The sequence below is a fragment of the Orbicella faveolata genome, unplaced genomic scaffold (assembly GCF_042242905.1).
Source record: "Orbicella faveolata isolate gen_17 unplaced genomic scaffold, um_ofav_v1 contig_1, whole genome shotgun sequence".
Taxonomy (NCBI): Eukaryota; Metazoa; Cnidaria; class Anthozoa; order Scleractinia; family Merulinidae; genus Orbicella; species Orbicella faveolata.
The window spans coordinates 1,912,640-1,936,058 of NW_028301536.1; the positions used below are offsets into that span (position 1 = coordinate 1,912,640).

The window sequence follows — 23,419 nt, forward strand, 5'->3', positions numbered from 1 at the left end:
TGATCAATATACTTGGTCCTCAAGTCGATTAGCCCCAAGCCTGTTAGTCCCCAACCAGAAGTCGGTTAGCCCCCCCAAAATAATTGTCTTTTGAACTCAGTAAATACATTTGTTGGCAAGCGTGTGTTTTGATAGAGAAACAGGTCGTTTATCACCGAGTGTGGTCTGAGAAGAATTACAAGGAGCCCAAAGGTTCCAAACCGTGAAATCATGGGTGCCCAGCACTTAAGTTTACATAAAAAAAGTAAGTTTTTCCAGTCGCCCAAAGGCAAAAGTTAGTCGCCTGTGGCACCCGGTTGTTTCTAGAGCACAACCCTGATTGTGTCTGACAAGAATGAAAACCAGGTAAACTTCAAGTACATGTACTCCTTTTTTGCCCAGCAAAAGTCTCCATGTTGTATTGTTAAAATGGACTTTTAAAAGTATATAATCTGCTCAACTATCAAACATTCTGGTTAGTCATGTGACTGAAGAATAATCGGCAGTTTTATTTGGGAGTTAATGGACTCAAGTTTGAATGATGACCTCTGGTTAATCATTGACGGCTAACAGGCTTGAGGCTAATCGGCTAGGATGCTAAAGGACTGGATACCAGCTTTAATACAAAACTCAACTTCAGGGTATACATGTATCATGCTGGCGCTTCAATGATGAATAATGATAAGAGATTTAAATCTATACCATATGTATTCATAAAATAGATGCAACATTATTTCATTATTCCACAGTTTTCAAGATATACAGCTCTCTTGGTTGGCTTGGCATATGGATACAAAAGAAATGGTAAAACTACCGTTGTTGTTTAATTCTGGCATTACTACTTACAGTGGCAGTAGTGGCAATAGACAGCTACATGTATAAATTAATTTTATTACTTCCAAGGAATTTAAGTTGTGTCTTCTCAAATTTATCAGACAGGTTTATTTACTTGCAATTTTTGATGCTGTCAAAGCTGACTTATAAGGGCCCGCCTTGGTTACTTGAATAAGTGGTCATACCTAACATTGGTTGTTTACAAGACTGATTTTTATAAGGGGCCACAAAATAAAACATTAAAGGCTGATCACTAACCACGGAGCTTTAGCATAATACCCTTGTCTCAGGATAACACTTTTTTTCTGGCTGAAGCTAAGTCATCATGCACTTTAAAGTGTATATGACAAATATATGTGTATATATTATTTTATTTGCATGATGAAAGGTACATGAGATCATGACATGGAAATTGTTTTATGTTATCAGATGGCTAAATTGCAGGGAAAAAAAAATGACATACGGTACATTTCTTTTCGATCTCCATGTTATGATAGAGTAGATTCCATGAAGCAATTAAAAATAACTGTCATATATACTTTTACAGAACAACTCAAGATTATGGCAATAAATGTGATCAAGTAGTTTCCACCTCGGTTAAAGTGCTGACTAATATTTAATTAGAATCTTTGAGTGGTTGTTTACATGTACAAGAGCTTTAAAAGGTAAAGAAGAAGGACAATTGGCAATTCCCAGTGGTCGGAGAGGTTATGGTTGTTTACAAGAGCATTTAATTTCCAAGTTTGGGCGACAATTATAACTGGGTTTCACTGCTCACTTAATATGAGTCAGAGTGTCCGTCTGTGAGTCCGTCCGTGATTCTGTCTCGAGGCTCCAAGTGACAGGGGCTTTAACTTCATGTGGCAAGGGCTCTAACATCTTGTGCCGTTTCTCAGCCTCTCTTAATAATGTTCCAAATTCGATCTTCGTCAACTTTACACGATCCTTTAATTCCCCAAAACTCGGACATTTTGTGATAAATTTTGGGCGGTTTCATTGGATCATGAAGGGCCGTGTCATTCTTATCCAGATACTTCAGATAATCTGCAAGGTCTTTAACGGAATCAAAGTCGGCTGCGTTGATGAAAGAACCAGGAATTACCAGCTCGGGACTGTACTGTGCGCCTCCAAGGACAACGGGGACCAATCCTCGCTCAAGTGAATTTCTCCAATACTTCTCTGTTATGTAATCTACACACAAACTATTCTCGAATGCGAGGTAGAACTCTTGGCGCTGAATCTCTTCAAGACATCCATCTCTCATATTATGAGGACATTTCCAAGTGTTATTTGATTCAAACATAGTTGCACATTTTCCATAGAGGTTTACTGGAATGTGTTTCATGAGTGCGCGGACGAAAGCGAATCTAAAACCATCTTCCTTACAGTGGTTGCTGACACCAAAAGTGGCCATTTTACCTTTTCTCTTTGCGTAGTTCACATTCTCGTCAGGTTGTTCCTCAAAGTCCTCGCCATCTGACTTCTTTGGGATTTTCAATGTTGAATAAGATCCATAAGGGACAAAAAAGTCCGAATCTCGTCGATATGTTGCGGTTCAGTTATACACGCCGTCACCTTTGGGTGCTATTGAAAACTGCTGGGGACTTTCTTTGCAGTACAAGACCCACCTCTGTGCGGATGGCCTGTTGCTCTTTGCCTGTTGAACATTAAATTGGCTACTTGTTGCGGGCGAAACGGCGTGGACAAGTACAGCATCACTAAAGTTGCGTAAACTTTTATCAAAAGTGATTTGACATCTGTCTTCTTCGCATGGAGTGCCATCCCAATCTGTGAATTTGTAGTTCTTAGCTTCTTCAGCATTTCGTGGACCCCATGGCATGCTTGGATATGGAGTGTAAACCAAAATTAGCTTTATGATTTAAAGTCTGAGTTTGTATTGTTGAGTGCTGTTGCCGTATTCGTATGGATAATCGAATGATGACGTGAAAATATAGAGGGGTTGCTGCCGGGATGAATCTAAAAACGTTCTCCGGCTAAATTCAAGCTTTAATTCATATTGCTTATGATCACAATTCATATACTGCAAATAATACAAAGAAGTTGGTGTTATTTCTATGCAAGGGAAACCAAAATTATTCAGGTCAAAATAACGCAGAAGTTAAACAATCCTTCACAGGTAACCCAAGTTATGTTTTGCATTTCTGTAAAATTGGGTTTCTGTAAAGGCCGGCGTTCGTCTTTAAATACAATCACCATAGCAGGAAAAAAGAAAGAGAATGTGTCACCTTTGTGCTAGCCAGATCCCAGGCAACACCGCACTAACCGGAAGCTTAGTAACCGATATGATAATACATACTTCCTTTTGATCAATCGTGTCTTACCCTCAATAAAAGAGGTGTATATACTAAGATGGAAAAATCGAATTCACACAAAATTTGTGACATAAAAGTTTTTGGGAAACTATTTTCGAAAATACTTCCAAGGTAGATGCTTTGACCAAAAGGTATTGATCTTATGATAGCACGATGCTCTGAGACCACTTGATAAAGACTTTTGAAATAAGTCTAGAAATAATTTTTTTTTTTTTTGAATTTTAGAACTCTCATTGTAGTTCGCTGTGTGTGGTATCACATGGCATTGACATCTCCGCCGAGAGAGTGCTCAAAAAAATTGCGTCCTGAGCTTTTCTTAATTTCAATTTTGCTTTCTTGTTTCGAGCGATATTTTGTTTTATTTTCATACTTATGTGAAATGACCACCTGAAGTTATTCGCAAATTGTCGGTGGCATGTGAGAAAGAGTGCTTAAGATATTGGAAGACACCTGAAGGCTGCTAATGTGAGAGAGTCTTCTGTGACCGAGGCAACCTTACTATCGGCTAGAACAGGTCAGTATAATCTTAATTGCAGTTTCTCTTTGAGTAGAAAAATATTTAAGCAGAGTAAAATTGTCGAGGAGTACTGAATCAGTGAATCCCATGTTTCCCAGGACAGCATCAGTTCGTGATAAAGGAAAATGTTAATTTTTTGGCGCTTAAAAATGCTTGGCAAATCTGTAAAAAGTTGATTTACCCCCTCTATTTTCCTCTTCACATGATTTTTAGTCACTATTAAATGCTCGAGATAATTTTATATGAAATGTTATTTTCATTTTGGTTTTGTAGATGATAATATGTGATGCCACACACGAGAGCTGCATTAAAATATTGGAGCCAGCTCAGTTTCCATGTGAACCGCAATGAGAGTTCCCAAATTCCGAAAATACATATTCTTAGAATTATTTTGACGACACTGTCCTGTTCTGTGACACTTACTGCTACTGTAGATCAGCAACACTCAATGAAGATCTTGATTTTGTTGCTTCCTGGCTCCGTGATAACAGCCCATTCATGAACACGGAAAACACTGAGGCTTTGCTGTTTGGGACTCATGCTCAGCCTTCGGTAAGCGGGTTGGTTTACATTAAATTTTTATACCAATTCAATTTAGGAGTTTTATTTGATAAGTACGTCTCGTAGAATGTATATATTTGAGTGGTCACACATTTGGGGAATGGAGTTCAATGTCAAAAAGTGTAAGGTTCTAAGAGTAGCACGAGCTAAATGTACTTATGAGAGGGATTATTTTCTTGGAGGAACCAAGCTGGAGCGTGTTGCTGTTGAAAAAGATATCTGGGTATTTGGATCAGCCACGATTTAAGCTGGAATCATCACGTTGAACTTATCTCGTCCAGAACTCAAAAGATGCTTAATTTGCTCCATAGGACATGTAAGGATATGACTGATATTAGAACTAAAAAATTACTTTACATTACTTGGGTGCGGTCACGTCTAGAATATGTCAGTGTGGTATGGTCGCCTTATACCAAAAGAAATATTACCAGCTCAGAACAAATTCAGCGCAGGGCCACGAGATTCATTCTCGGCAAGGAGTATTCTGAGCACGAACGCCTGAGTAAATTAAATTTATTACCTTTACAATATCGTAGGGAAATTCATGATCTCGTATTCTTTTTTAAATGTTTTGAGAATATGTATAATTTAGATATTTTAGACTTTGTATCGTTTCGAACTTGCGACAAGCCTTTGAGAAAGATCGATTATCTAACACTCAATGTCCCATTTAGTCGCACAGAATCTTTTAACAACTCATATTTTATACGGGTTTGCCGCTGATGGAATGAACTACCTCTTAACATCAGGGAGTCTAACACTTTGTCAGTCTTCCGCAAGAAATTGTTCGCATATTTTTACGATAAGTTCAGTGCTAATTTTTTATCGTGATTATCTTATTTTTTAATATGAGTTTAGAGTAATTTTTAAGTAGATATACAATCATACAATGATACACTAAGGCGGCTTATATTAAGGAATCTTGTATTCTGTTTTAAGCTGTCCTGAAATTCATTGGATTGACTTGTTCAATGTAATGTAATTTGGAATTTGTATTAAAGATTAAAGATTAAAGATTAAAGATAAGTATATTATATCTAGAGCCCTGGTAATAGACTGGAAATGTTAGGACGTGTTTTATTAGGCGAAATTACACATGGTATATTGGGCCAATCACAGAATACTGTGATGCTACTGTATGAATTGCCGTGGCGGAGTACGCCATAACACGTCGTTTAGAAAAATTACAAAGACGTTCTGCTTGAATGGTAACGAGATTAAACGAAATTGAATTTCTGAAATGGCCTGGCATGTATGCCAGCTTGTAGAAGGATACATCGAAGGTCATTGGACACAGTGTTACTGGACACAGTTTTTTTAATTTAAAGGGCTATATCATTTTTAGCCGTTGGTATATTTTTTAACTTCTTCATATAATCACACAAGCAGACAAGACAACATGCTATACTTACAGCGGGTTCGTAGAGAATTTCCAAATGCTCCCTTATTATAAACTGGCTGTAAAATTTTTAAAAGGCTTAGGCAATAGGATTATATTCTTAGCTCTTTTATATTTTAATGTCTCATTTTCATTGTTTTATTGTAAATAGATTTTTAGCTTTTTAAACTGAATATTGTCCAAGAGTCTTAAAAGCCTTTGTCTGTAATTTTTTTATTGAGGCCACCCTGATAGACTTTAAATAAAGGTGTCTTTCAGCCTGTCTGTCGGCTGGTCGGTCTTTCTGTGTGTTGATTAATATTGATCGGTCTGTCTGTTTGTCTGTCGGGTTGGTCGGTTGGTGTGTCTGCTTTTCTTGTTAGCACAGGAAGAGGAGGATATTTTGCTCTGTGCAGTGTGCAGATTAGGAAGTAGATTAAATAAGTGGACATGAGATTAAAGCGAGTGAGAAGTCGTTTTGCTTGCAAAATGTTTGAAATATTACGTTGCTTGTGTTTAGAAAGTGGAAGTTGCTGATTCCTGTTTGGATAGATGGGAACTTTTAATATAAAATCTTTTCATAATAACTAAACGCCTTTGAGAATATACTGTTAGCTTTACGGCTGTAACAAGACTGAAATTAGAATGCCTAATCGTCATAGGCGTGCGAGCTGTGGGGGGAAGGGGTGAGGGAGGCTGCACCCCCAGCTACAGAAATTATGTGATTTTTCGGGCAAAATGCTAATGATTCGGGCAACGACACGTGAGAGAAAACATTACTAAATAATGCTGTTGGCGTGATTTCCAAAACTCGTTAATAATAAAGTTTCTAGTTAGTTACTTTTCTTACGTTTTAGTTTTAGAGTATGATTGATTGATTGATTGATTCATTATGCAAGCTTTGAATAGAACTATTTTTGGAATTATAGCGGTTTCATTAGCTGTGGGAATTGTGAACGTTTTTGTTTTTCATGCAATTTGAGTGCGTTTGCATCCCGATTTAAACACTCACTCATTCAGGTATTGCCTAAATTTTTCGGGCAAGAAGGTTACGCCTCCCGCCAAGTGCGAAGGTGCCCGTACGCCTATGCTGATTGCGTTACAGCGCTCTTAGCTCGTGGGAGAAAGAAATGTTTCCTGGGATATCTCGTTTGTTTGACTTACTTGGAGAGAGAACAGATCAGTTTGAAGATGCTTTCTATGACAGTAGCAACAACTAGAATGGCAATAACTTTACTACCAATTTACTTCTATTTTACAATCTCAATCTAACCAAACGATATTAGAAAATAAATTGTAGCGAAGATGCCGTGCATCTGCCGTGGACTTAAATCGGGAGTGAATACACACTTACTAAGCCAGACTAGATGTAGTCTTTCCACGCCATACCGTAAAACATAAACTGTTCTGTAAGATATTCTAACAAATCCGCAATGTTCATTTACATTTAACGATCCGTCTGTCCATCCGTGAGTCTGTTGGTGAGTTCGTCGATCCGTGAGTCCGTCTCGAGGTACCAAGTGACAGGGGCTCTACCTTCAGCCTTTGTTGATAATGTTCCAAACTCGATCTTCGTTAAGTTGGCACGATCCGCCATATCTCCCCCAATATTCGGACATTTTGTGATAAATTTTGGGTGGTTTCGTTGGATCATGAAGGGCCTTGCACAGTTGGCATAACCAGAATTCGTACTTGACAACCTTGTATTTGGTTTTCCATTGAAAATACTGGTTATAGGCCGTGTCATTCTTATCCAGATACTTCAGATAATCTGCGAGATCTTTAACGGAATCAAAGTCGGCTGCGTTGATGAAAGAACCAGGAATTACCAGCTCGGGACTGTACTGTGCGCCTCCAAGGACAACGGGGACCAATCCTCGCTCAAGTGAATTTCTCCAATACTTCTCTGTTATGTAATCTACACACAAACTATTCTCGAATGCGAGGTAGAACTTGTGGCGCTGAATCTCTTCAAGACATCCATCTCTCATATTATGAGGACATTTCCAGGTGTTATTTGATTCAAACATAGTTGCACATTTTCCATAGAGGTTTACTGGAATGTGTTTCATGAGTGCGCGGACGAAAGCGAATCTAAAACCATCTTCCTTACAGTGGTTGCTGACACCAAAAGTGGCCATTTTATCTTTTCTCTTTGCATAGTTCACATTCTCGTCAGCTTGTTCCTCAAAGTCCTCGCCATCTGACTTCTTTGGGATTTTCAATGTTGAATGAGATCCATAAGGGACAAAAAAGTCCGAATCTCGTCGATATGTTGCGGTCCAGTTATACACGCCGTCAGCTTTGGCTGCCATTGAAAACTGCTGGGGACTTTCTTTCGTGTAGAAGACCCACCTCTGTGCGGATGGCCTGTTCCTCTTTGCCAGTTCAACATTCCAGTCGCGGCTTGACGCAGCACCAAAGGCGTGTACGAGCACAGCATCACTAAAGTTGCGTAAACTTTTATCAAAAGTGATTTGACATCTGTCTTCTTCGCATGGAGTGCCATCCCAATCTGTGAATTTGTAGTTCTTAGCTTCTTCAGCATTTCGGGGACCCCATGGCTCGCTTGGAAGTGGAGTGTAAACCAAAATCAGCTTTATTTGATTTAACTTGGAGGTTTTAACACGACGAGATTGTTCATCCTGTGTATGATAGAATATTCGATAAAATGCTAAGGCCATCAAGATTGTGCCCAAACAAATCCGGATGTTTCTCTTTTGTCTCTTTCTCAGAACAAAGAAGGACGTTAGTTTCCTTTCAGCTAGATCCATGTTTTTTAAAGTCTTGCTTTACTTTCCTTTAATCCTGTAAATTGAAAGTCGAGAGTTATGATTAAAAAGCTGATTTTGTTTTGTTTAGTATTCCTACTGTGTTCATAGCAAAATGAAATGTGTCCCCAACATACCAGACTGTGAAAGTAAACAATCTGTCGTAAGACCTCTAGCTAGAAACTCGCTGAATGTCAGTGATTGCTGGGCAGCAGTAATAGCCTACATAAGAATTCCGGAAACGGTAAGCAGGGTCTGAAATTTTCAGATGTATTTGATAGTTGGATCTAATGAAACAGAAATGTGAATGAGTTTTCCTTTATCTTTGGGGAAGAAACGTTGTTCAGTTTTCTTATCACCTTACGTCAGTGTTTCCGTCCCTATGCTATTTGCAGTGTTCATTATAACAACGCCATCTACGTTTTTATGATTTTTAACTCGAGTCCTATCCTGCGATGTGAAAGCAGAGTAATCTAAAACTAGGACTGTAAAAGGGGGGGAAAGTCGTGAATGGAATATTTTTTCCATTGGTTGTTGAGTGAAATTTTTAAGTCACTTTTGATTTGCGGTTTACGACACGTACAAAACGTTATTTTTGCCTCTCCATCTATCTTTTTAATTAAAGCTTATTCCTTGCATATGATCCATTGTATCATTTTTCTTTTGTCGGGACTCGATTCTACGGGCATTGACACTTGAACATTTTATGACCGTTGACGGTCATCGCGGAAGAACAATTAGTGTATTTCCCAGTGAAAATTAGAAGGCGGAAGTTTCTAACCGGTAGACTTTTGAAGTGATCTGTTCTTTTGGCGGCAGGATCTTTGCTGAGGTTGCGATGATTGGCTTGGATGCTATAATAGCTCAGCCGAAGTTGAAAATTCTTGATGTTTTCAATCACGTTTAACCCTCAAGTTTGAGCTTTAGTCACTTTAGGTTTGTGTTGTCTAAGGCCTTGACACCAAGTCTAGAGGTTACGAGAGACAACAAAAAACGTAGTCGCTACAATAATACGGGAATGCTTGACGAAAATTGATTATTTTAAAGCGGCAGCTAGCGCACCTTTCTAGGACGAATTCGGCTAACTACGCAGACCTCCGCGATATTTGACAATCAAGCTTTCTTTCTTTCCCTCCATGGCGAACACTGGATTAGATTTCTATTATCAACAGTAAACCATCCTTTTTTAAAGAATGGTTTCCTGTACCCTGGGAGCAGAGTCACCTTCGATCTTCCTAGACAAATCGGGAAGATCGAAGGAGACTGTGCTCGCAGGGTAGGTTTCCTGTTGATAATAGAATCTTTGATTGACTGCCACCTTTGAAACTCTCTGAACCTTCAATTTTGACTCTTACCAACATTGGATGGAGAAACACTGTCTTTCTACAGTGGAGCAGCTGATTCCGTTTTGTTATCAAATGAACGGCAAGTGTTCTGGGGCACAGTGTTCATTGAAGTTGATGGGTTTCAGCGTGGGAGGTCCTATTTGTTCGTACATTTGTGCCGGTTGCGGGCAGGCGCAATAGAACCTCCGCTGCTCGGTTGTTCGACACTACGCATCTAATTTGGGATACCCCTGCACTATCTGCATCATGTCACTTTACGTGCCGTTTTCTTTAATTTGCTGGTGGCTTCCACACTGGGCTGCTCCGGCAAACAAGAACGGAAATTATACTTCCTCACTTTTAAATTAAAAACAGTGAACCTAAATTAAGATAAGGCAAACTAATTAGGAAGTTAAAAATGAAAAACTTAAATTTAAACTTTCATCTTATTTCCAAAATTGTGACTGTTATGTTTGAGAAAGTGCCACTAAGGAATATCGTCCATTGAATAGAAACTACAAAAAAGAAAAAAAATATTTCTAGTTTGATCAGCTTACATGTAGAAAACTCAAGGAAATTAAAAACTTGAGAACAAAATGAAACTACTTCAACAGATGTAGTGGTATACAATAGCCGGCAGTGTTCAAAATATCATTTTCAAACAATAAAATGAAATTTCTATTTTTTTTTAATTGGAAACGAACTACTGTTGGCTTTTATACAAAACAAACAAACACCTAGATAACACAACAATTGTAAGGATAAGACTAGCGGGTAGAAAAGAAAACATGAACTGACTTCACAGACTAAGAAACAATAAACACGGGGAATAGCACGGGGGAAATAACAGCCCTCGCTTTTTTCCCGACCCCCACACAAAGCCACAACGAAGTACTCTAACTTTATCTTGTATGCCATTATATTTGGAATTACTGTATTCTAGGTAGTTGGTATATGTTCTGCGACCCGGAGGTCTCGATTGAAGGGGGTGGAATGTAATTAAGTAGCTAATTTCCTTGAGTTTTATACTCGTAATGAAACTTGACAGCTGAACATATAATATAAATAGTTTTATTAGTTTGTATTCAAGGGATAATTTTATTGCAGGCATTTACCCAAACATAACACCACAATTTTCTACGTTTGTCTAGTTTTTAACTTCGCTATTTCTAATCGTCCTTATTTTGTTCTAAATGGGAAAGTGTTTGTCATGTTTTAAGATAGTTAGTGACAAAGACCTGTACGATATATATGAAAGCGAGCGGATCTTGTAAAGTTTTTTGGATTATAATCTTGAAAAGTAAACGCCGTTGTAATTTCTCCTCCTTGATGAAATCGTGAGGTGTTTCCGTTGCCGCCGGCCAAGTGGTACTGTCCAGAGGTACTTTTTCTCTGAGTTTTTAGAGCGCTCCTACTTAGGACAGGTAGAGTAAAAGTAGAGTGTCCACTTAAACGAAAGTACAGTCCCCAACAGAAACACCTATCGTCGCCAACGAAAATTCTGCCCCTTTAAATGAAAAGTATTCATCTCGCGAATTGAAATATTTTCAAGCTTTTTAAAAAAGGTCACCTCTTTAGTTTCGTGTTAATTTGGTCACACCGGCGAATCGCATCTCTATCTGTTATGTGTCTGCAGCTGCTACATGCGAATGACGCAAGTGTTCAAGATAGTAGCTACCTTTACAAGAATGTGAAGATCCAGCAAGATTAGTTCCCTAACCACAGCCATGGCCCAGCAAGTCAGAGATCTTAAATTTGTGGCGCTATTAAGGTAACCTACCCGAGCTACGCAGAAAAATTGCACCTGAAGCTCACCAAATAACGCGAGGAATTGGCCCACCATACACACTGTGTGAGTAAATGAAGCTAGAAAATCATATTGATGGTGTGATGGCAAGGTTTTTCAGTTTTGTGTTTTCTGACATGCTGTCCCTTGTGATGTTGATTTGACAAGTGTAATTATATTCACGTGTCAAGACAATAGAGGAGATGCTATTTTAACTTACACGTGTATAATCACAATGCGAGTCGCTGGCTTGATTACGTTTGATCCGGCGTTCTGTTATTTCGCGGTAGAAGAAGAACGCCTGGCCTGATCGTAGGCTACGAAGAAAATACCCAATTTTTAGCTTTAAGTGCTTATATCTCAAACACGGCACGGTGAAACCAATTTTTTTATGATAGAATTTCGATAGTAGTGATAAGATGTAACTTTTGGCAAAGTTTAAAAAAAGATTCTGTACATGGGGTTAAGAGCCACCTTAAATTTTCGAAAATTGAACAAAAATTAGAGAAGTTTTATGTAAGCCATTCTGTTGCTATGGTAACCTATTGTGTCACGAAAATGATAACAGCGTGCTCACCAATGATCACCAATATTGTGGCGTCAACTGATAAAGGGTGGCTATAATGACCCATCAAAAACTGTTCTAAGCCACCTTAAATTGCTATGTTCACTCGTTAATTGAAGAGTGTAACGAGCTCCTTAAAGAAAATAGAAGAAGCAAATGATTTTAACATTATTAGACATAAATGGCGAAGGCTTTTTAATACAAATTGAAGTATTTTAGCTTTGAATTGTATTAAATTGTATTTATCACATTTTTATCACAGTTAGATTGTGGGTATTAATATTTTTAAGTAATGAACGTTCTCGATAGGCAAAACCTTTGAGCTATCCTTTTATGTTTTCTCACATATTAAACTTTGATTGGTTAATTGATTGATTGATTGATTGATTGATTGATTGATTGATTTACTGACTGACTAGCTGATTGATTGATTCTTTGATACCCACCCGGTTAACAAGAAAATTCTATAGATATTCACTGGTATACAATATTAGTCTTATTTCATACTTACTAAGATTTTCGGATAGAATCGATCGCATGAAAAACTCATACGGAGATTTCTTCATCCAATCACAATCGCGAAACGACTTCCTCATACGTGGGAAAAGCGTTTCATCCAATCAGAAATCAGCTGTCAAAGTGAATAAGTCATTTCGCAACGAACTTACGCAACGCGTTCGCGTTGTTGTTGGCGCCTCTTCAATCTTCATTCACAGAAGTTTGTAGAGTTTCCACAAGTTTACTCCAGCTTTCTCGCAAATTAGCTATAAACCACAGGCAATGGCGGAAAGTTCGAACAGGTTTATCGCTTTACTGAGATAAACCCATTAAAAAGTACATCCAGTAACAGCAGATCAAAAAGACTCGAGCAAAAACCCGAGCAAGAAAAGTTTTGAAGAAGGCAAATATGCCGTTAGCATTATCGACGACAAAGAGTTAAGCAAGCAAGGAAATGTCAGGAAGCTCGAAGCCGACAAATATCATACATTTCTCCACCATATCATAATAGCGGAGCTCAAGCGGAGCCCCATACTCATATAGAAAAGAAAAGAAAACCCATGAGTTGATTTTCTCATGGTTATCATGGCTAGCGGTTTTGCTCATAGGCGCGTACGCACGACGGCGGCGACGGAGTCGCGCAACATGGCGGCCATACTCCAAATAATAGGTTGACAGAGCCACGCAGCCTATGATCAATTGATCATAGGCTGCGTGGCTCTGACCACAATAAAAACAAATGAAAGAATTAGGGTATTTGAACACAAGAGTTACGCTTAGACAAGACAGGGGAAAACACATTCCTGGGGGACAACATGATGGACAACAATAGCCTGGTAAGCGAGTTGAAAGGAAACTTCAGACCGTCACCCTACGCATAGCTTTCTTTTTTTGGCGGCATTTTGTTTCATCTTGTCGAGGCAACAAACAGCTTGCTTAACAATTCATAATCGATGCTCCCGGAGTCAGATCGTCGTGTATAAACGGTTAGGAATCTAAAGCAAACGCCTACGAAACCGAGGGCTCAATCTCTTCTAGTGTAAACCTAGTCTCAGCCTCTGTTGACAATGCTCCTAACGCGCTCTTGGTCGAGTTTACATGATTCCTTAATTCACCAAAACTCTGAAATTTCGTAATAAATTTTTTGCCTGTTTCGTTGGATTATTTCGCTCCTTTTTGGCCGGTCGACATTTACGTTGCATTGGTGACCGGTCACAACCCCTTGACTAGCAGCGGAAACATTGACCCACGATTGATTCTAGTGGTCGCAGAGGCCACAAGATAGCCATTGAGTTGTCTACTTACGGTCGCGTCATTGTGCATCGTGTCGGTTCGAAGCATTCCATGCAAATGTCTTGAGTCGTTTACCGGCGTAAATAATGAACAACGTCCAAGATGATGCGATCGACCCTAATATCTCACAGCTGAGGAACTGGACTGAGCATGTAAAGGAACTCCGAGCATCTACTGTGATGGGCAAGGGAAGTGAACTGTGTAAATTGTATGAGCAGTATGATCGTTGTAGCCTGAGAGATGGAGTGGTTTATCGGAGATGGAAGCCCGCAAATAACGTTATATGGAAGTGGCAATTAGTTCTCCCAAAGTCGATGCGTGAAAACGCCATCCACTCCTTAAACGATAAATCTAGTCTTTTGTATCATACGAAAACCACAGAGTGAAAGATCGATATTCCTGGGTACGGATGTATATCTAGATGCGAAAGAATGGCGCATGAAACATGGTGTAAGAAGTGCAAAAAATGCTATGCTGTACCAAATCTTGAAGCTCTACTTCAACCACCAGACCACGTGGGCATGTCCCGGTAGACTGATGCCCTACACAAGGCTCGCCGCTTTTTTTTGCTAAAACATTTTTCCCAAATTAAAATCTGCTTATTCAAACAAAAAAGCTGGTTAAGTCTCATCTTCCGTGCAAGTTAAGTCGCAATGTAAAGCAAAGCGAAGCCCGATCTTGCTTTCTTCCTCGCATGAAAAGATTAATCAGGGCTTTTAAAAATATCCTGTAACGTCTTGGGGCTGTGAAAGGATACTATTCAGAATGTCAAATTCCTTGCGACAACCTCGTTGTAAAAGGGAACGCGTTTGTTATTTTTTTTTTTGATTTATTGTTTGTTTGGTTACTTGAGAGAATCATCCGCCAGACTAGCTCGTAAATATCTTAAATGACGATAGCTGCAGCCACGAGAAGGGCAACAACTTAATTTACTACTACTTGCAAACTTCTAATCTAAGCGAAATTAGAGAAATAGAAACGAAGATACAAATTCTGTGTACTAAATCAAGGAGTGAACACAGCCTAAGTATTTAAGACTACGATATATACTCAATATGCAATGCAGTCTTCCTCCACCTTACCATAAAACCCAAATTCTTCTCTAATATATTATTAGAAAATCCCGAATGTGCATTTGAATTCACTACGTCTGTTTGTTCGCCCGTCCGTCCGTGAGTTCCTCCGTGAGTTCGCCTGTGATTCCGTCTTCGGGCTCCAAGTAACAAGGGCTCTAAGTTCACGCGCCGTCTTTCAGCCTTTGTTGATAATGTTCCAAACTCGATCTTCGTTAAGTTGGCACGATCCGCCATATCTTCCCCAATACTCAGACATTTTGTGATAAATTTTGGGTGGTTTCGTTGGATCATGAAGGGCTTTACACAGTTGGCATAACCAGAATTCGTACTTGACAACCTTGTATTTGGTTTTCCATTGAAAATACTGGTTATAGGCCGTTTCATTCTTATCCAGATACTTCAGATAATTTTCGAGATCTTTGACGGAATCAAAGTCGACTGCGCTGATGAAAGAACCAGGAATTACCAGCTCAGGACTGTACTGTGCGCCTCCAAGAACAGCGGGGACCAATCCTCGCTCAAGTGAATTTCTCCAACAGACCAATACTTCTCATTTATGTAATCTACACACATACTTTTCTCGAATGCGAGGTAGAACTTTCACCAGGAAGTAGCCCTGGAGTCAGACAGTCAATCATATTTATCGTCCGCCGGCAAAGTTTCTTTAACCATGTTTTAAGTAACGTAAAAAAGCAAAAACTCATAAAGTAGCTTTAATTTTGTTTACCGTCCAGACTTTCTTCACAATCTGTTTTATGTTCGCTTTTGAATTTGGTGATTTGCAATTATTTTATCATCACCAGGGCAACGGTATTTGCGTTCAGAAGAACGTCGAAAGCGAGCAAAGTCTGACTTTGCCATACATTATGTATCAGTTAGATGTAATAAGACTGAAATGAATAGATTTTCCTTTTTCGTGACGAAGAAACATTGATGAAGTCTGTTACCTTCTTCAGTGTTTGTTCGTTCCTAAACAATTTTCCTTGTTCATTTGTGTTTATTTAGATGACCAACATACTGCTTTCATCTCATTGTTATAATTTTAAACTGGAATTTATTCTACGATGTCAAGTCGTCTAGCAGAGGTATCCTGAGATATGAATCATGTTTGGTATAAGAATAAACGACAATATTTGCTTATTACTTTTGCGTCGTTTACAAAAATGAGTTAGACAATATTTACATCAGAAACCGCACGCAGGGGGCATATGTCGCCTTTAGTAACCCCCCTCGAAGCATCTCAAAACCGAGATAAAGTCAACAAAAGCAAAGCTAACGGCTGCTTAGAAAAGCAAACACTGTGCGTCTTTCTTTTATTACGTGTTTCAAACTGAAATAAGCGCGTTTACTTGTAAACCTTGCACCTTTTTACACATAAAAAGCCCTTACCAAACCTTTACTTCTAACAAAGTTGGAGTAACACGTGAATTTCACGGAATGCAAATAAATAATGCCGGGGCGCTTTCATTTCAACGCAGAATTCCAGTTTGAATTTTCGGAAATTTCCAGTGACGACTGCAACAGTTTTTTCCGGTATTTCCTGAAGACAGGACAACCTTGCGAGGTGTACCAAAATTTTCGGACATTTCTTTCCACGAATTTCCGCTCCATTTTACTTTCCCCCTATAATTTCCGGAAATTTCAGTTCAATGGTTCGAAAATTCAACAATTTCCTAATTTTCTGGAAGCCTTCCCAGGAAATTTTCTGACATTAGTCCCTGCTTGGAAATCATAATCATTTCATTTTTGTGCGAATCAGATAAATATATCGAGCGCCTTGAAGATTCACACGCAGCTATAAAAACACTAAACTAGATAATTGATCAAGAGCGCTCGGTTTTACTCAGTTTTACAAGAGTGCAGTGTTCCAGATTTGGTTTTCTGTTAATTTTATAGTCATGATTCATTAAGTCAGATAAAATCTGAGAAATATGATACATTAAAAGTAACTCACCCTTGGTATACCAACGAAAACTCCAGCTAAGTGAAATAAATCTGTATACTGAATATTATAAAATACTAACTATATTAAGCTGAAATTTAATTGCAAAATGTCCCAAATTTACATTTCGCATCTTGGCAACGGCAATTGCTTTTAGAAGAATTACGGAAATGACTTTAATGAGACTAAAATGAATGAACTTTCCTTTTTTCTGACGAGGAAACATCGATGAAGTCTACTTCCTATTTAAGAGTTTGTTCGTTATACAATTTGTCTCGTTCATAATCATTTGTGTTTATTTAGATTATTTTAACACTACTTTTAGTAAATTATTATCATTTCTAAATAGAGTTTTTCCTACGATATTAAGTCTCGAACCAGATGTGTCCTAAGATATAAAACATGGTAAGTAAGGATAAAGGGCATTACAATTATTGGACGGGGCTGAGCTAAATTTTCTGACTTGACAGTGACGAGGAGATCAATTATTTGTTAAAGTCACAGCCAAGCAAATAATTGATCTGCGAGACACTGACAAGTCAGGAAATCTTGGGATAACCGAGTTCAATAATGATGATGATGATGATGATGATAATAATGATAATAATGATAATTATGATAGTAATGATAATAATAATAATGATAATAATAATAATAATAATTTATCCCTTTCATACTAATTAGTCTCCTTTCTTTGCTTAAATAGTTTTACCCTTTTTTTTGGTTCGCGCCTTCATCCTTAATTATTTTTGTTAACATCTCACTTTGTCATACTATTTATTGCATTTTTCATTTTATTTCTCACTGTACAACTGACGATTGATGATGTCTCATCCAAAACATGTAGTTTAGTACGGAACCATTTGCCTGCTTCTCGTGATTCCATAGCCACATTTATCATCAATAAGAGAACAGACGTATAAAAAACTCAATAGCCAATAGCAAGTTGAAATGCAAATGCAAATGCAAGTTGAAGAAATATTTATTTGCGAATAAAACCAAAGAAAGCGTCACGCTCGATTGCGCCAATTTCGCTACTCGAGGACTATTACTAATAGTCCTCTAGTAGCGTAGCCAATTAAAATGTAGGATTTGCATTAGTCCACTAGTTGGGTGATACTAATTAGGAATATTACTCAATATGTTCAAACAATGTTCTGACATTTTCCAAATCGCTCGGAGTAATCAAAAGTGACTCGATGTACTCGAATATTGCTCGTTCAAATGCTTCGAAACACAGAGGTACTCAATTTGAAATCGCTCTGAGTATTTTTAAGTTACTCCAGCAATAATACTCGATTACTGCTCGCTAAAATACTCCGAGTAAATTGATTTATAGATTCACTTTGGGATTTCTCATAAGTACCCTACTGAATCCACTTTTTCGCTCTATCGGGAACCTCGTTCCCAGGCTCTTGCCTGGGAACGAAGTTGTTTATCGGGTTGAAAAGCATCCTGGGCCTGATTCTCTACTACAGCTGAGCGCCATCTTGGATTAGTGTAGGGAACTCGTTTGCGGAGACTTTGCAAGGGAATTACTGAGTGTTACGAGAGAGAAGAAGGGTGAAGATGCCTGTTAAGGTGAATCCAGCGATCCGGGTACGTTGAAACCTGTAAAATGTCATGCTGAATTTCCCTGTTAAAGGCAACTTCAAATGATCATGACTTTCTCATGCTATGCATATATTCTATGTTCAGCAGCTTAACCTTCCTTGGTTTTAGTCTCAGGGTCCTAGTTTTTGTTGAATGTTATTCAGTTATTTCTGTTAGCTGTGCCTCTTTCAATAAATTGTGTAGTGTGACAGGCTTTACGTGGAACGTAAAGAATTGCCTTCGAAGATCGGACTTGTGATCAATATACTTGGTCCTCAAGTCGATTAGCCCCAAGCCTGTTAGCCCCCAACCAGAAGTCGGTTAGCCCCTCCAAAATAATTGTCTTTTGAACTCAGTAAATACATTTGTTGGCAAGCGTGTTTTTTGATAGAGATAGGTCGTTTATCACCGAGTGCGTTTTATAGAAAAGCGAGATTTTGATATTTATTTTTCATTAAAAAGCTTATAATTTACAACACAGTACTAAAATCGACTTATAATTGGCTACATTTGATTTTTGAGGCTGTGGTCTGAGAAGAATTACAAGGAGCCCAAAAGTTCCAAACCGTGAAATCATGGGTGCCCAGCACTTAAGTTTACATAAAAAAGTAAGTTTTTCCAGTCACCCAAAGGCAAAAGTTAGTCGCCTGTGGCACCCAGGTGTTTCTAGAGCACAACTCTGATTGTGTCTGACTAGAATGAAAACCAGGTAAACTTCAAGTACATGTACTCCTTTTTGCCCTGTAAAGGTCTCCATGTTGTATTGTTGAAATGGGCTTTTAAAAGTATATAGTCTGCTCAACTATCAAACATTCTGGTTAGTCATGTGACTGAAGAATAATCGGCAGTTTTATTTGGGGGCTTATGGACTCAAGTTTGAATGATGACCTCTGGTTATCATTGAGGGCTAACAGGCTTGAGGCTAATCGGCTAGGATGCTAAAGGACTGGATACCAGCTTTAATATAAAACTCAACTTTAGGGTATACATGTATCATGCTGGTGCTTCAATGATGAATAATGATAAGAGATTTAAATCTATACCATATGTATATGTAAAATAGATGCAACATTATTTTTTTATTCCACAGTTTTCAAGATATGCAGCTCTCTTGGTTGGCTTGGCATATGGATACAAAAGAAATGGTAAAGCTACCTTTGTTGTGTAATACTTGTATTACTACTTAGCAGCAGTGGCAATAGAAAGCTGTAAATGAATTTTATTACTTTCAAGGAATTTAAGTTGTGTCTTCTCAAATTTGTCAGACAGGTTTATTTACTTGCAATTTTTGATGCTGTCAAAGCTGACTTACAAGGGCCCACCTTGGATACTTGAATAAGTGGTCATACCTAACATTGGTTGTGTACAAGACTGATTTTCATAAGGGACCACACAATAAAAAATTAACGGCTGATCGCTAACCATGGAGCTTTAGCATAAAGCACTCTACCCTTGTCTCAGGACAACACTTTTTTTCTGGCTGAAGCTAAATCATCGTGCACTTTAAAGTGTATATGACAGATATATGTGTGTATATGTATCTTTTTATTTGCATGATGAAATGTACATGAGATCATGACATGGAAATTGTTTCACGTTATCAGATGGCTAAAGTGCAGGGAGGGAAAAAATGACATTCGGTACATTTCTTTTAGATCTCCATGTCATGATAGAGTAGATTAAAAATAACTGTCACATATAGTTTTACAGTGCAAATCAAGATTATGGCAATAAATGTGATCAAGTAGTTTCCACTTTGGTTAAAGTGCTGACTAATATTTAATTAGAATCTTTGGGTGGTTGTTTACATGTACAAGAGCTTTAAAAGGCAAAGAAAAAGGACAATTGGCAATTCCCAGTGGTCGGCAAGGTTATGGTTGTTTACAAGAACATTTAATTTCCAAGTTTGGGTGACAATTCTAACTGGGTTTCACTGCTTAATATGAGTCAGAGTGTTTGTAAGGAGAGCTTTGACTGTGGTTACACTGTAGCAGCAGAGCACACACGTTACATGTACATGGACACTGTAGTCTTTACATGCACGTTAAGTACATGTAAACACTAGATGCAATAGTCCAGGTACAAATAAATTGTTGTTGTTGTTGTTGTTGTTGTTAACCGCGTGGCCATGGGCCGAGCGCGGTTCTAGGTTTACCCGTGGTTTATTTATTTTTTTTTTGTCGGTGACCAGACGCAGACCTCCGCTCGGCCAAACTTTGAGTCACGGAACGTGTGATGTTTTTCCGCCAGAAGCTGTTAAAACATAAATACACGGACAATTTTACCGATATTGTTTTCTTTTTGTGGGTAAAATATATTTTCTTTTTTTTTATCAAAGCGTTGGATTTAAAGGGAATAATAAATACGCTGAAAAAAGGTATTACGTCAGCCATGGAATGCGCTGACGTTGCAGCTTTCACTTTCCGCTACGTGACAAATAAGATCGTGTTTACTTTGCAAGTTTATTTCGGCAGAAGCGACGGTCATTAATTTATTTGTAATTTTGCCAGTATTTCTTGTGGTTTTAGGCAAATGAAGTAAATCCTTTGACTGTTTCATCGCAGCGAGTTCATAGATCGGAAGCAAAATTAAATATTTGCAAGCCAAGCAAAGAACGTGTCAGAACGTGCGAAGATTACGTCATTGATAGGGAAATAACCACCGTACTAAAGATAGCCGTAGATAACGCAATTCTTGAATTATGTGACTTGTGTGACTTCTTTGCTAACCCTTAACTCAAGGGAAAAAAACAGTTAAATTTAATCGTGACTTTAAAGAAAGAAAGCGGTTGGTAATAGTGTTCTTATCTTCATGCCCATACATATCCCGAAGAAAGTTCCAGATTAAGACTATTACGTCATCGGAGATGTCACAACGGCTACGACTGATGGTGCGATAATAGAGTTTGTGTTGATCAAGTGCTGTGATGTCTACAGTAATCAATGAATCATCAAAGATTGCTTTGGAATATGCACTGCGTTGCGACTGTAGTATTAAGAAAACAGTTAAATTTTAAAAGTGCGGTTATAAGATCTAACAGATCTTCTTGTTAACTATAGTTAGGTCCTGGGCAGGAAAACTTACTTTAAATTCACGAATCCCTTGTTATACCCTTGGCTTGAGAGAAGAAATGTGAGAGTAAAGTGCCTTGACAAAGAACACAACACAATGACCTGGGGAAGCACTTGAACCCAGACTGCTCAGTCCTGAGTCCAATACACCTTCCTTAGGTATAATGTGTAACTGTAATTCACAAATTGTCCCATTTTGTTATAGGTATTAAAATTTTACTGGTATATGATTTTGAGACTTGCATGTAAATATTAGCTGAATAAATAATAGACATGGCTCTGGTAATGATTACCAAGTTGTTGTTAACCGTTTTGTACCTTCCACTGAAGCATAATTAACTGCAGATGTACAGTATGTATTATTCAAATACCTCATTGAGATATCTACATGTAGACATTTTAATGGCTCATGCCTTCAATTATACATGTACAATCATGTGCATCTCTTCTAAAAGCCACTGAAGCATCTGCCAATTACAACAGATTGATTGGTTATCTTTGAAATTCTTCCCAGAGTACCTCAAACCCATAGCAGCTCGTGAACGAGAGGTGGAAGCTGCAAGGGCCAAGGAAAAAGCAGAGCTTGAAGCAATTAAAAAGGCTGAAGCTGCTAAAGGTTTGTTTGTGTGTACCTGAAATATGTTATGTTCTGTGGATCATGTTTTGAATCCCACCAAGGTCAAGAGAATCCCCTTGCCTTAGGTGTGCACCATTTCTTTTCTTAAAGCCAACACTTGGAAGGAAATTCATGGGTTATTTTTAGCACACATTTTACTTGGTACAAAAGATCAATTTTCTCAGAGGTACATTGTGTAATTGTCTGATTTTTAGCTTGACTGCTTTTAACATGTCACTCTTTTCTTTGCAGTGCCCCTGTTTTAGATGAGCCACTTCAACTAATGTGACTGTGAGAACTGTGAAGTTTTCATTCATTCTCAGTGTGTGTTGTCTTTGAACCTTCACTCTCTTATAATGTACTGTTCTTTCGTGCAGTATATGGTGTTAATGTCATACAGCCTGTAATCCTTTGTATCTGACTAAAATGTTGAAATAAAGTTTTTACAAAATGTCCTTCCTCTTTGTCATAGTTTACCAACAGTTCACATAAAGATACAAAGAAAAGTGAAGTATATTATATATGTTATTTGTTGGCTGGGAGGTCCGTATTGGTAAAAGCCATGCTCAAGGTCTTGAGTATGGTGGCCAAGGGCCGTACTTAAGACTGAGGGCACAGTTTTTCCCAATACTGACTTACCAAGGCCAGCAAACAATGTGTTTATTTTTTTGCTATGGTATTGCTTTGAAAACAACTTTGTTGTTGAATTTTGATTAAAGCTGCTCAGTTCAAATCTGGCATACTCGTACATTTGACATTTCGGGAACTAAAAGCGATACTGTTTGCATAAATGTTTGACTCTATGTTGAATGTTTCAATTTTTTGTTGTTTAACGGTGTAACAAAATGCTTGAAAAGTTACCAAAAATGGAAATTTTGCAGTGGTCCATATTCAGGGTCCAGATAGGAAAATCCAGACTGCTGATCAGCATGTGTGATTAGTCATTCAGATTCAAAGATTTATGATTTCAGAGAGCTGAGAAGCTGGAGGAGAAAAAAAAAATTATATATCTTCTACAATTGTGTTGTTAAGCTGTGCACCTAACATTGCTTGCCAGATACATCTAAAAAAGAGGAGGATGATGTTAGGGATTAAAATTTGTGGCATGGTACCATCTCAGAGAATAAAAATCTCAAATGACTGTCGTCAGATTTACCTTAATACATGTACAAAGTAGGCTTTGCTAGGTTTTGTTTGTTTGGATTTGTAAATTGGGTTGCTATCTACATGTAATTTGCCTGGAAATTTGTTCAAATCATGACCATAGCACAATATTCTGGT

The 23,419-nt window shown here is 38.2% G+C and overlaps 2 protein-coding genes and 1 pseudogene across 2 annotated transcripts; 1 reads left to right on the top strand and 2 right to left on the bottom strand.

Annotated features, from left to right (window-relative positions):
- Positions 1-1,681: 1,681 nt before the first annotated feature.
- Positions 1,682-3,752, bottom strand: LOC149117679 (3-galactosyl-N-acetylglucosaminide 4-alpha-L-fucosyltransferase FUT3-like; annotated as a pseudogene).
- Positions 3,753-6,819: 3,067 nt separating this feature from the next.
- LOC149117680 (3-galactosyl-N-acetylglucosaminide 4-alpha-L-fucosyltransferase FUT3-like) lies at positions 6,820-16,950 on the bottom strand. The gene is made up of 2 exons (XM_089283961.1): positions 16,871-16,950; positions 6,820-8,410 (listed from the first exon to the last, which is right to left on the bottom strand). The coding sequence occupies exon 2, from the start codon at positions 8,374-8,376 to the stop codon at positions 7,141-7,143; it is 1,236 nt and encodes a 411-aa protein (XP_089140087.1). The 5' UTR covers positions 8,377-8,410; positions 16,871-16,950; the 3' UTR covers positions 6,820-7,140.
- Positions 16,951-18,319: 1,369 nt separating this feature from the next.
- LOC110042640 (ATP synthase F(0) complex subunit e, mitochondrial-like) lies at positions 18,320-22,593 on the top strand. The gene is made up of 4 exons (XM_089283981.1): positions 18,320-18,457; positions 19,542-19,596; positions 22,037-22,138; positions 22,391-22,593. Exons 1-4 carry the CDS (start codon positions 18,428-18,430, stop codon positions 22,402-22,404), a joined length of 201 nt encoding a protein of 66 aa, XP_089140107.1. The 5' UTR covers positions 18,320-18,427; the 3' UTR covers positions 22,405-22,593.
- The last annotated feature ends 826 nt before the right edge of the window (positions 22,594-23,419 follow it).

Coding starts and splice junctions, on each gene's coding strand:
- LOC149117680 (XM_089283961.1), bottom strand. CDS start 8,376: ATGGATCTAGCTGAAAGGAAACTAACGTCCTTCTTTGTTCTGAGAAAG.
- LOC110042640 (XM_089283981.1), top strand. CDS start 18,428: ATGCCTGTTAAGGTGAATCCAGCGATCCGG. Junction 18,458..19,541: donor AGGTGAATCCAGCGATCCGG/GTACGTTGAAAC, acceptor TTTATTCCACAG/TTTTCAAGATATGCAGCTCT. Junction 19,597..22,036: donor ATATGGATACAAAAGAAATG/GTAAAGCTACCT, acceptor AATTCTTCCCAG/AGTACCTCAAACCCATAGCA.